Genomic DNA, 14380 nt, shown 5'->3' on the forward strand with positions numbered 1-14380 from the left:
ACTAGTAATATAATTTAGTGTCACTACTTTTAATGAAGATGACTGCGTTGGGCTTTAGGATTCAATGCCAAACTTTCATTGACTTTTGTAGTGGTTGAGCATTGGCTTGCTGAAAAGTAGGCTAATCATCTGCGGCGATATTTGTGGGAATGCATGTTGCAGTATATCTGGCTACCGGAGATGGTAGCCTATGACAGGGGTTTTCAAATTGGGGTCCACCAGAGCTCAGAAGGTTCTAATGGGTCCCCAGAAAATGTCAGAGAATTAAGACAAATAAAAAAATGGATAGTCTATTTCTAACTGTTCCTCTCCTTGTTTTCCATATACATACTTTCCAGATTTGTATATGTTGATTTGTATCTTTCTAGCTTTTCTCACTATAGTCCCCTTTATCTTGCTTTCTGGGATTGTTAAGGTGGTATGCTTACCGCAGTATGTGAGCAGCTTTCATAGTTATTCTGAAAGTTGCTTATACAAATAATTCTTCATTGAAAATGTTGTTCTTCAGATTTATACATCCAACATTATGTATTGGCAATTTAAGTTGGGAAACAATGTGTTGTACTTATACTGTCACACTTACTATTTATCTAACAGTTTAAATGTTTTTTCCTGCATAAAAATATATAGATGGTTTTAGGAAGGAGGTCCCTCATAAAGGTTCGTCTTATGTTGGGGTCCTTGAAAAGTTTGAAAACCCCTGGCCATGACATGCTCTCACATATTTATTTTTTGGGAGGAGTAAAATTAAAATCAGTCTCAGACCACCTCCTGAAATGATTTGAGTGATCGATTTTAAATCTGTCTTTTGGAGGGCATTGACATGGTAGCTATCCGATCAGAGAAAATACATGAAGTGACCAGGCGTAAACAAGCCCTTTATGAAGCTGTTCGCTGACCAAATTTGTTTGTATTTTTATTTTTATTTTGTATTAATCAGTTGGTCTAATCTGAAATCATTATTCATGATCTGGTTTTTAAGTTCAACTGAATCATAAACAAGGGGAAGAATAACACAACATTTTGATAATTTTTTTCACACAATGCTACCATGAGACTTCAGAAAATGTGAAAGATTTTCATGTCATAATAATACAGTGATCACAGTACATCATTAATGCCGTCTTTTGTTTTCCATGGAAGGGGGGAAAGCATACAGGTTTTTATGCTAAATGATTTTTGGTGAGAAAGTGTCAGGAAGATGGTGAAAAAGGGTCATGTCAGACAAAATGATTAAAATTGGGGGCTAGCTCCATATTATAAATAATAAAAAAAAATATTCTTAATTCAAACTACTATGAAAATTGAGTTATTAATATGTATATATAATTTGGTTAACCTCAGGGTGATTCTTTTTTCCCTATTTCTCCACTTTCCATCTTTTTGTGGTATACACAAAAGTAGAGAATAACAATACAAAGATGTTGAAATGGATCAGCAGTGTTTCAGTGTTGATATGCATTTCTACAGTATTTGTTTTATTTATAAAAAAATTAAAACTAACCCAATGCAGGTTACTGAATGATGACATTTGAATGACAATCTGTCACAGTATTAAATCTTAAGCCAAGCGAACACTACAGTGCTACAGCTTGTCGTCCTTTCATGTTTGAATCAACTTTCCAGCATTAATAATGATAATTAGAAATGTTAATTGAGCAGCAAATCAGCATATTAGTTACTTGTTACCGTAAGGATCATGTGACACTGAAGACTGGAGTAATGATGCTGAAAATTCAGCTTTACCATCACAGGAATAAATGACATTTTAAGACTTATTAAAGTAGAAAAACATGTTTTTTAAATGGTAAAGATAATTCACAATATTACCGATTTATTGAAACTATATTTTTTCTCTTTCATTGTGCTAAAGTTGAAGCCTTGCCTATATTTTAAACACTATCTTCTATCCAAGCTCAAAAGGTTAGTTCACCCCAAAATGAAATTTCTGTCATTAGTTACTCACCCTCATGTCGTTCCTATCTCATAAGACTGTAAGTTTATCTTCTGAACACAAAATGAGATATTATACAATCTCTTATTATTATTTCCTAGGTAAACATTGCACATGATGTCGTGTTTACCACCGGGAAAGCTCTCTGATTTCATCAAATCTTAATTTGTATTCTGAAGATGAAAGAAGGTCTTACGGGTTTGGAACAACATAAGGCTTACATAACATAAAGTAATTAATGACACACATTTATTTTTTGGTTGAACTAACCCTTTAATATGCTAGCCATTCATAGTTTCATTTGAGTGTCCCAACTAGGATTTTTATATAGTGCAGTAATGTCAGCTCAGTTCTTCGTCTGTCAACTTCACTCTAAAACAGATGCTTGTAATGTTGTGTAAGTGCTGTAATCTTCAACAGCAGAACTCTGATCATTTTCACATTGTACGGATTGGAGTGGAAGAGCTTTGAGCAGAATTTCTTCTCACAAGTACTTTTTAACTATGCTATCAGAGGAACCATCATTTCAATCAAATAGAAACTGCAGTCAATTAGATTTTTCATATTAAACTGTTTAATATAAGTAAAACATGCAACATAAATTTAGTTAAAAAAATTATTAAATGAACAAATGGAACCATATTTAATTGTTTTCATTGTATATGCACCAATAACAATAAATGGCAGTATTTACCAGACAATGAAACGTCTTTCATCTTCCTTAAAGGGATACTCCACAGTTTTTTATATTAAACTATGTTATTCCCTTAACTAAAACAAGTTGATACATACCTCTCTCGTCTGAGTGCGTGCACTTAAAGGGGGGGTGAAATGCTGTTTCATGCATACTGATCTTTTTACACTGTTAAAGACATGGAATCCCATACTAAACATGGACAAAGTTTCAAAAGTTAAGGTGGACGTTTGATGGGAGTATTTCTTTGTCAAAAATACTACTTCCGGTTAGTCATAAGTTTCGGCAAGTTTTTTGCGATCATGCGTCCCCTTTGACGTTAATGGGGGCGGAATTTCCTTGTATGGGCCTTACGGACAATTCTACCGGAAGAGCGTGAGAGAGAGAGAGGGAGAGAGCGAAAGCAACAGGCTACGCCCATCAAAGCGCTGGCTCGTAGGCTGCGCTGCACAGGTAATGTGCACATAACAATGTCACCAAAAAGTGCGTTTTTGGTTGCCAGATCAAGACAGTCCTGCACAGATTCCCCCAAAACCCCGCGGTAAGGCAACAGTGGATGGAATTTGCTTTTCCGGATCAGCAACTGAGTTGCGCGAATGTTTATATCTGTTCGCTGCATTTCGGTGCAGACTGTTTCATAAACAAGGCCCAGCTTTACGCCGGATTTTCCAATCGCCTAATGCTGAAGGATGGAGCAGTCCCAACGTTAGAACCGCGGGCGGTGAGTTAGACTGCTTCAAATGTCTGTGTCTATGCTCATCAAGTAGCCCAAACATGATCACGTATAGTTACTATATATATTACTATATATAGAAATTGATCAATGGAGCATGCAATGTGTAGTGCGTGTACATTTGTTTAGCTGGCCACTATATGTGTAACTTTATGTTTGTGTATTGTAAAAGCACTCCAAACAACAATACACAAAGAGGGGGGAAATATGTTGAACTAAATAAGCGCGCTTCTTCATTCAAATGCGCTACTATTCCGTGTTGTCTACACAAACCACGCGTAAACACACACACACACACACACACACACACACACACACACACACACACACACACACACACACACGTGCACAACTGCACTTCCCACATGTACACCTTCAAAGACAAAAATACGACGATATAATTCAAGTATAAATATGTAAATAACACAAGTCGCTAAGCATATTATATAGTTAGTGTATAACTTGTACCACATAGAGACGTCCTGCTCTAGTCGTTTTTGCTGCTGCTCCTGTTCAACTGCAGCCTCTGGGTCTGATTCCGGATCATAGATGTATGGCTGTATCTGATTAAAAGCCATATTTTTAGTTTGAATAAAGTTTTTCCCGCTGTTAGGGATGACACAGCTTTACGACGCACTCGACTCAACACAATAGCAGCAGCGCGGACACGTCACTATTTAGCTCCACTCACACGATACGCCCTCACCCGCTCGGCTTTTTTCGGAAAGACTCGGAACAGCGCATCTTTCTTATATAATTATTAAAAAAAATAAAGACTTTTCGGAGATATGCAGGATGCAATGCTACTCTATAGGTACTCAAGATTGACATGACACTGACTGAAACTGAGTGTTTCACCCCCCCTTTAATCGCTCTGACACGATCTGATAGCATTTAGCTTAGCCCACTAAGCCTAGTTCATTAACTATGGTACCAAACAGAGATCAAGTTAGAAGCGACCAAACACTTCCACGTTTTCCCTATTTAAATACAGTTACACCAATAGTCGAACGGCCAAGGATAGTGACACAAAAAAACCGTGGTTTTTCTAAGTGGATTAAAAAGGAGAACTATAATGTATGGCGGAATAGCACTTCTGAGAGTACTTCGACTCGGCGCAGTAAAAAGTCCCGCCTGAAAATCCTCCTTCTCTCCTATTGACAGAAATGAGAAAGGGAGGATTTTTCAGTCGGGACTTTTTAACTGCACCGAGTCGAAGTACTATGCCACCATACATTATACTTCTTTTTTTTTATCCAATTAGAAAAGCTCCACGTTTTATTTTATGTCACCATACTTGATCGTTCAACTATTCGTGTAACTGTATTAGGTGTTTGGTTGTTTCTTGAACTTGATCTCTGTTTGGTACCATAGTGAATGAACTGGGCTTAGTGGGCTAAGCTAAATGCTATCAGATCGTCACCGCGCGTCAGAGAGATTAAGTGCACGCACTCAGACGAGAGAGGTATGTATCAACTCGCCTTAGTTAAGGGAATAACATTATTTAATATGAAAAAGCGGTGAAGTATCCCTTTAAGGACACTTGGGGCAAACAAAAATCATTGCGATATTCACAATGGTGCTCATTTTTATTTCACCAACAAAATGATTGCTGATGTATTGTAACTGATTGTTTTCAGTATGTGTGTTTGAATGTGGTAGAGCATAAACTTCCACTTTGAGCATTCAGAAAATGCCCAGTGGTGATTATTAACTTTAAATGGCACATCATAGATCACAGTTTTTTTAGAGGCAATATCCTTAATGGAACTGGTCAAAATCTTAATTCCTATATAGGTACTTTCTCCTCATCATTTCTCCCCTCCTTCTTCACTGTGACGTCCATTTTCCTCAGCAAAGGTCTTTGTTCCTGTTTGTATGCATTTCCTGTCTTTTGAAGTGAGATATGGCCTTGGGTGAGGTTTTTAAATGCAGGATTCAACTGATTATGCTCACATTCTCCTAGGTAAAACACCGTATGTAAAACTCAAACTCAACTCAATGCTTTTCTGTTGCTTTGAGAGAACAATAGCACGGCGAATGAGCATAAAGTGCCCGTCTCGCTTTGGTGGAGCAGAAATCTGATTTTGGATTCTGATTGATCATTGAACATTTCTCATTCTGCTCTCTCTGCTCCCCAGGCCTATGAACCACCACATTCACCGGCAGTATAAATATGTCAGGCAGTAGTTTCGTTCTGCTCTCTCATGTTTTACCTGGGTGAGCAATGTAACTCTCGCGGGGATTCTCCAAATAAAAGAAACCGGTGTCATATCTTCTCAATGTTTTGTCTCAGCAAAGAAAAGTGCAGCGGTTGGGACTTTCCGTTTTTGTACCGTAGACTCATTTCGTCTTGCTGTGAAGGAAACGAGAGATAACATCCTGAAAAATGAAGAGGGAAAGAGGAATTCATACTCTGTCTTATGATTCCTTTCCTTTATGTTCCCTTTGCGGCAATATCCCTACAGTTTGAACACTGAACCAATTGTCTTCAGAATTAGCTTTCATCTTGAATACAGAACAAAGGTGTCAACCATAAGATAGCACTTTCATCATAGAAATATAAAGAAAAATTGTCAAACTTGAGCAAATGCATTCGGAACCTTTCTGTCTGTGGGTGTAATTAAGTTCATGAGCTTTTTGTTTGATGTTGACAGCTCTGTTAATTATGCAAATCATAGACAGCAAATGTAATTTAACATGCCCTATGATCATTTGAAGCATGACCCAGTAGTTATCTGTGTATGTTATATAGAAATAAATATGAATATTTTAGGATTTTTTAATATAATGCTGCTGAATTCTTGCGCTGAGTACTTCAAGCAAGCATAAAGTAGCATTTATAAAACACATTTGCATAATTATGTCAACTTTCTTTTATGAGAATGCTTGGGAGAATAACAACACCAAACAATAAAGCCCTGCATAACATAATGGGATTTGAAGAATTTATCATCTTTTAAATGAAGATTGCTTTTAATCAGAAAGTCTTTTTATCAAAGCCCAGTGAATATAATAGAAAATAATGCTAGTTAATGAGTTGAAATTAAATAAAATGGCTGGCAACAAAGTAAATAAAATGTTACATGTTTAAAAACACTATTGAACAATATGGAACATTTTGGAGTTTTGGAGGTTGATGAGTTAGAAAAGTCAATGTATATTTGCAAAAAGCTAAAAAAGAAAACCCATTTCAGGACAATACAGATTTGGACTTGAGCAAATGAATTCTTCTCTATTAGGAAGCAGATTCTGAATGCACGGGTGAATTTTTGTTTCATTAGAAGCTGCGTATTTTACAGTTTACAGTTTGTAGTCCTAGCTTTCCATGAATAAGGTACATTGGTAAGCCATTAGGACAGACAAAAAGAGACAGTTGTGATGACTATTAAATGTGTATTGTTTAAAGGGTTAGTTTACCCAAAAATGAAATGTATGTCATTAATGACTCACCCTAATGTCATTCCACACCCGTAAGACCTCCGTTCATCTTCGGAACACAGTTTAAGATATTTTATATTTTAGTCCCAGAGCGCATGCAGTGTATGCACACTTTACTGTCCATGTCCCGAAAGCTAATAAAAACATAATGAAAGTAGTCCATATGTGACATCAGTTAGTTAATTAGAATCTCTTGAAGTATCGAAAATACATTTTGGTATAAAAATATCAAAAACTACGACTTTATTCAGCATCAGTCTTCTCTTCCGTGTTCCTCACATAAAGATTCAAATGGCCAGGGTTAGGGTTAGGGTTAGTTCGTTTTCAGGTTAGTTCGTTTTCTGGCACGTTTTCAGTTCATGCCTTTGGAAGCTTAACTTTCATAGAAATGAAATTGAGAAGTTAAAACACTTACATTGCTCAGCATAGCTCCGTTTATATGAATGCCTGCAGCTGCGAGCTAAGCTGTGAGTGCGATCTCCCATCCCACATGCGTGGGTTGAAAACATGCGGAAATGGCTTGCTCTGCTGGCTGTAGTCTTTAGCCTTTGGCCAAAAATTCCTCTGATGATGCAAATATCTTCAATTTGCTTCATCAGAGGAATTTTTCCAGCAATAAGATGCATAAATCTCTTGTCTCGGGGGGGGATATGAAGGGGGGAAGCACAATCAGTTGAATATACTCCAGGATTTCTACTGATACAAAGTCATATGCTAATCGCTAAAGTAACCCTTTAAGTTACAGCCTTATTCTAAAAGGGATTCAATTCATTATTTATTTATTTTTAATTTAATAATAATAAAAAAAAACATAAGTATTCATAGCCTTTGCCATGCCACTCAAAATTGAGCGCAGGTGCTCCTGTTTCCACTGATCGTCCTTGAGATGTTTCTGCAATTTAATTGGAGTCCACCTGTGGTAAATTCTGTTGATTAAACATGATTTGGAAATGCACACACCTGTCTATACAAGTCCCACAGTTAACAGTGCATGTCAGAGCACAAACCAAGACATGCAGTTCAAGGAATCCAAATTCCAAGGGCCAAACTCGGAGAGAAGGGCCGTCAGGGATCAGGGAGTTGACCAAGAATCCTATGGTCACTCTGACAGAGCTCCAGCGTTTCTTTGTTGAGAGAGAACCTTCCAGAAGAACAACCATCTCTGCAGCACTCAGCACCAATCAGGCCTCTATGATAGAGTGGCTAGACAGAAGCCCTCAGTAAAGGGCACATGACGGGTTGCCTGGAGATTGTCAAAAGGCACCTGAAGGACTCTCAGACCATAAGAAACAAAATTCTCTGTTCTGATGAAACAGATTGAACTCTGCCCTGAATGGCAAGAGTCATGTCTGGAGGAATCCAGGCACCGCTCATCACCTGGCTAATGCCATCACTAGAGTGAAGGATGGTGGTGGTAGCATCATGCATTGGGGATGTTTTTCAGCAGCGGAAACTGGGAGACTAGTCAGGATTAAGGGGAAGATGAAAGCAGCAATGTACAGAGACATTCTTGATGAAAACCTGTTCCAGAGCACTCTGTACCTCAGACTGGGGTGAAGGTTCCCGCAGGACAACGACCCTAAGCTTACAGCCAAGATAACAAATGAGTGGCTACGCGACATGAATTTGAATGTTCTTAAATGGCCCAGCCATAGCCCACACTTGAATCAGATTGATCATCTTCGGAGAAATTTGAAAATTACGCTTCCTATCCAATGATGAATCTTGAGCGGTCCTGCAAATAAGAATTTTTGCATTTTTTATTTGTAATAAATTTGCAAATAAACTTCTTTTACGTTGTCATTATGGGTATTGTTTGTAGAATTTTGAGGAAAATAACCCATTGAGGAATAAGGCTATAACAACAAAATGTGGAATAAGTGTAGTGCTGTGGATACTTTTCAGATGCACTGTATTTATAATTATTAACTGGTTTTAACTGCCAGTGTGTGGTATTTATTGCAGTGTGGCACATTTTGCACTCAACTTAGTTTCCATAGCCAACATTTTAGAAATGGGGTTGCTGGAAAGTCACATTTTGTATACATAACTATAAAATATAAAATGGTTCGTTTATTACTGTAATACAGTTTGATTTCCTGAAGTGAATGGTCAGCATTTTCTGAAGGTGAAGCACTTACTTTTAGTGAGCATTTGCTGAAAACAAAAAAAGGACTTTTAATGGACATCTCAGGCCATTTTTTGTACCCTGTTCATCTTTCATTGTGCTAGTAGATTAAGTATTTAATAATCTAGCAGATTGTGAAATGGTTGTATCTGTTATTTCACTTTAAAAATGTTTTGTTGTAGGAAACCTGAGGATTTGTCAAGGGAGGTGATCCAGATTCAACAGCGAGAACTTAACCTGAAACAGCAGAACTACACGCTCAATAGCAGGTAAATACACACGTTCACAACTTCACATGCGCTAAAATATATGGACCATTGACTGTCATGAATTTTGACTCAACACTCTTGATTTAAAGGGATAGTTCACCCAAAAATGACAGTTCTTCCAAACCTGTATGAATTTCATTCTTTGGCTAAACACAAAGGATGATATTTGGAAAAATGTTTGTAACCAAAGCAGATCTCTGCAGACATTGACTACCACAGTATTCCCCATCTATGGTAGTCAATGGCTGCTAGATCTGCTTGGTTACAAACATTCTTCCAAATATATAGCTTTGTTCTGCTGAACACAAAAGAAATTCATATAGGTTTAGAACAACTTGTGTGAGTCTGAAACTACTAAACTATCGTTATAAATATATTAGGGCTGAACTAATTTTTACCAATATTGACCAACAGTTTTTTTAACCAATATTTAAGTTCTTTATCTTCTGTATTATTCAAAAAAGATGAGCAATAAATTATTGTAATGGTGGGAATCTGTAAGCGCAACATCGAGCAAAGTTTCTCACAGCCCGCGAATGCCATTGTGATTCGCTTCAACCTTGTATTGTATAGTATGGTTTTATCATATCGATATTATCGCAAATGTAATTAATCATTCAGCCATAAAATGTATTATTTATATCATAGAGCTCATTGTAGATATGAGCTGAAGCAAATTTAGATTAAATAATTGATTATAGTCAAGCCTTGCTGTCACGGTCGTTTGTAAAATTTGACATCTCCAGTTAAAATTGAGATGGACATTCTCTACTAAACCTTCACTTGTGAGCGACAGCTGTACCTGTGATCTGTCCCTCAAGCAAGAGAGTCTCTCTCTCTCTCTCTCTCTCTCTCTCTCTCTCTCTCTCTCTCTCTCTCTCTCTCTCTCTCTCTCTCTCTCTCTCTCTCTCTCTCTCTCTCTCTCTCTCTCTCTCTCTCTCTCTCTCTCTCTCTCTCTCTCTCTCTCTCTCTCTCTCTCTCTCTCTCTCTCTCTCTCTCTCTCTCTCAAATGGCAGTTTATGTGGGTTCATGTCTGTTTTTGTGCTTAAAAATGTAATTATTTGACAAGGCCTCTAATGTGGGTCTCGTTTTATCCTGTGCAGTTCTTTCAAAGGCAGTAATGGGGTCTTTTTTAGACTTTCACTGGCCAGCATTAGCCAATCTCTTTGATGCTCTTTCTGTCTATCTCTGGTTTCTCCCTCTCTCTAATTGTCAGACGGTAATTGGTCGATGGGTGTTGGTGCGTGTCGGCGCTGCGCGGCTCGTCACTTCAACAGTCAAGTCAGACGAAACTATGACAATATCAGATCTCGCTAATGAGCTGAGTTTTGAGATTGGCTAATTATGAACTATCATGTCGTCTAAAACAGCTTTGCAAAGTAATGAGTCCGCTGTTGTTGCTTCCTCAAGTTCTTTATTGAAGTAGTTGGAGCTGTAACCCCCCCCCAAAAAACCTTATTTTTTAATGTGTTTGTCAGATTTAGGCCTATTATTTGCAAAGCAACTTACCTTTGCCGAGTGGAGGATTTGTAGTGCGTGGAAAACAATACTTTTTGTGAATCTTTGGTTCTTGTTAATTCCAGACAGTATTTGAAGTAGGTTTGGATCAATGTCATTTAAAGCTACACTGTGTGATATTTTCCCCCATCTAACGGTGAAAAGGTATATGACCATCCAGTTTCTGTTCCTCTCAATTATAATTTCGGTTGAACTCCTACGGTGGCCGATATAATCCAAGATTAACATGGCAGTCCCCCTCTTCACATTCGACACGGTGCCATCGAGTGTTAAAACGCGAAAGGCGAAGCTTGAATTTACGGGTATGTTCCTCTTTGGCTAATGTACTTTCAAGATGGAGGGGCAACATGGCGACTGGCATTCGAACCCCTCACCCGTATGTATTTTCAATGGCATATTATAAATTTACGAGAATACTTTATTACTTGAAAGAAGTAAATATACATTGATGAGCACATATATTTTTGAAAGAACTAAGTGTTTTTAGCGAAGAATAAACTAAAAAAAGTTACACAGTGTAGCGCAGGGCTATTCAAATCTTACCCTGGAGGGCCAATGCAGTGCAGAGTTTAGCTCCAACCTTAATCAAGCACACCTGAACATGATAATAATCAATGTCTCCAGGATCATTAGAAAATCACAGGTTGGTGTGTTTGATCAGGGTTGGAGCTAAACTCTGCAGTGCATTGGCCCTCCAGGGTAGGATTTGAATAGCCCTGGTGTAGCGTTAACATTTTGGCTTCAAAACAATAATTGGCACTGGTCCCTTAGTAATTCTTAATCAATACCATTAGCATCAAATAGACTTTTTCAGTTGACTGATGCAGCTAAATCAGGGCTGTCTATAGATTAAAAAAAATCCATATCAATGGCTTAACCACGGTTTTCGGTTGTTTTTTTGTGCTATTGTAGGCGACAGAAACAGGTTAAGAAGAGAATGTTTTTATTGTAATACTCTTTCTTTATTTAAAAGGGTACTTCAGCGCTGGGAAGATTAATCTGTATTTAAACTGGGTCATTAATGTAGTAGAAATGTGAAATTATTTTTGAATTTTACACATTCCTGGTGTATTGTATAATATAAAATAAATATATATAAAGATTTACAGTGGCAGAGATGTACAGTAGACTTTAAGTATGAAATTGAATGACTAAATGTAGGCTAAAATTAAAACTACATAGTCTTCAATATACAATATACATTGACTGAAAGCTACTGTATTATTATTTTATTCAAGAGCAGTGAGTGATTTTCTTTGTTTTAGTTGTTTGATTAACATAATTAGATTTTAGAGGTGAACTGCCCCTTTAAGGACAAGTGTAGACAATCACTAGGCTGCACTGCTAAGACCTGCTCGCATCTCATACAGACACACGCGATTTTACTTTCACTTTAGACATAACCGACTGTGTTTATATATGTTAACCTTGTGTGTATTTGAACGTATTAGCGCAGTAAGACTACTTAGTCCAGTAATCACGTGAGCTTGACAGGCGCGCACTAAGCGCATGTAAACGCAAATTCATTGTTTAATAGGCAAGGCTTTAAAACGCGGCAAAACACCCATAACTTTAGTGCATATGATTGGATATTTGTTCATATCAGTGTGTAGACTTACAGGCACACTCAAAAAGAGCCAAAATAAACTGAGAGACATATTTTAAACGAAGAGAAATTAATTAATTAACTAAATGCAAAACCGCTCACAAGCGCGTATTAAACCGTGAATGCCGTACCGAACAGTTCAATATTATATTGAGAATTGTGACATCTCTACTGAACACTAACATCCAAACTCTAGTGCTCTCCAAACAATTAAACAGTGATCTATATATTCAGGAGGTCTGCTTCCATATGAACTCTGGTGTGGTTTGACTGACTTACGAATGCAACACCAGACCAGAGACATCTAATCAAACCTAAAACAAGTTGTGATATCACAAGATGAGACCCTAAAAAGTACAGAATGCTCAAGGATACCTGGTTTTTTTCATCGTAAGAGCTATGTTGCCCATTAAAGTTCTGTACAGGTGTCAGAAAATGCTGTCTCTTTGTTGCAGATCTTCGTTTGTGTGTAGCAAAGGAATTACTCCCGCTGCTTTGAGTAGTCTCTTACACATTTTAGAAGCTCTCATACCATCATTCTTGCACATATAAGAAGCACATTTAGCCCAGCAAACAGCTTTGTTTGAGATGTTCTGTAAGTTCCAACAAATTGTACTTCATAAAAGCTGTTTTTTATCTTTAGGTTCGGTGTTAAAAACGACAGTCTGAATACTAAGCGAAACAGTGCTATATGTATATTTTTCTTTTTGGTCCAGACTATAAAAATCGAGAGGCAAACTATAAGTGTGCACACACCCTTAATTTAATAAGAATTATTTTCTGAATCAAGCCATTTAGAAGTTATCAGCAGTGCATCCTTTTAGATTAAACTAGTTCATTCTATGGCCATAATTGTAATGTCCCCGGTAGATATTTCCATCCATGCAAATACACCTCCTATCTGCTTGAGCAGGGAAATACCTCAATCTATGTAACTGTTTGTCATCATTTGAAATGACGTGCCAATAGCTTATTTCATATCAGGAATGAAATCTGACAACAATGGTATCATATATTTTGCTGCTTACTCTCAAAGTCCCTTTCAAGGAAATCCAGTTCAATCTGCAACCATATTTGCGATGTCTCCAGTGAGCTATTTCAGGCTTGCAAGACCAATTTCTATCTATTTGAATGGGGAAATAGTGAAATCTGGAAAAGTGCCAGCCAAACTCGCATTTAAATAGCATTTTATATCAACAATGAAATCTGACATGAACTGTCATAAATGTGTTTCTTGTGTTCAAATAGTGCTGAAAATTATATATATTAGATGTGCCCCGGTTTGAGTTTCTATGGGAACTGGAGCTGAACAGCAGCTGAAGAGATGCAGTGACTTTACCGGTTGGTGATTGGCTTTTTTTATTCAGAAGGTGTGGCTTGAATTACTAAAGCCACCTGGAGCCGCCATATTTATTGTTTCAGTTTCCTTGATCCATAGAAATAGTGTGTCGTCTTAGTATCTATAGATTGCATATAATTCGCACGCATAATCATTCAGTAGCGCAGAAATGAATTGTCAACACTGTTCTCTGGTTTATCAATAAAATAGCTTAGAAACTAAAACAGCATTTAGGCTTTGGCTAGTCACTGATGACGTAACTAATAAACAATGTCGACTCGACTTTCATAACTTAACTGTCGAATCCAATAAATCTTTAAGTCATGCTTTATATTTTGTCAGTTCTAAAATAGTGTCAATAGATAATGCACATTTCTGCTTTGCTGTCATTAAATTTAATTACATGTATATCGGCAAACATCGGCCACCCACTGAATCTATATTTGCATGCAGGGCTTGACATTAACTTTTTTGCTCACCAGCCACCGTGGCTAGTGGTTTTCCAAAGTTACTAGCCACTCAGCATTTTCACTGGCCACAATTTTGCTGTTTGGAAATTACATTGTATATGTTTAAAGTTGACTTTGGCATCCTTCAATTACTTGATTTTGAGTCATTTTACTTGATTTAGAAGATTTAAAACCCTTTCAAACTTTCAAATGCAGAGTGACCACCCAAATCAAGACGACATTGTATAT

The 14380-nt window shown here is 37.3% G+C and overlaps 1 protein-coding gene across 1 annotated transcript in view; it reads left to right on the forward strand.

Moving 5' to 3' along the window:
• Positions 1-14380, forward strand: part of mad1l1 (mitotic arrest deficient 1 like 1) — an 87990-nt gene that overhangs the window by 7519 nt on the left and 66091 nt on the right. Inside the window, exon 10 of the mRNA XM_067442090.1 lies at positions 9133-9219. Within this exon, the coding sequence (XP_067298191.1) occupies positions 9133-9219 (87 nt within the window). The remainder of the gene's footprint in view (positions 1-9132; positions 9220-14380) is intronic.

This window comes from Pseudorasbora parva, chromosome 4 (assembly GCF_024679245.1).
Source record: "Pseudorasbora parva isolate DD20220531a chromosome 4, ASM2467924v1, whole genome shotgun sequence".
Classification (NCBI taxonomy): Eukaryota; Metazoa; Chordata; class Actinopteri; order Cypriniformes; family Gobionidae; genus Pseudorasbora; species Pseudorasbora parva.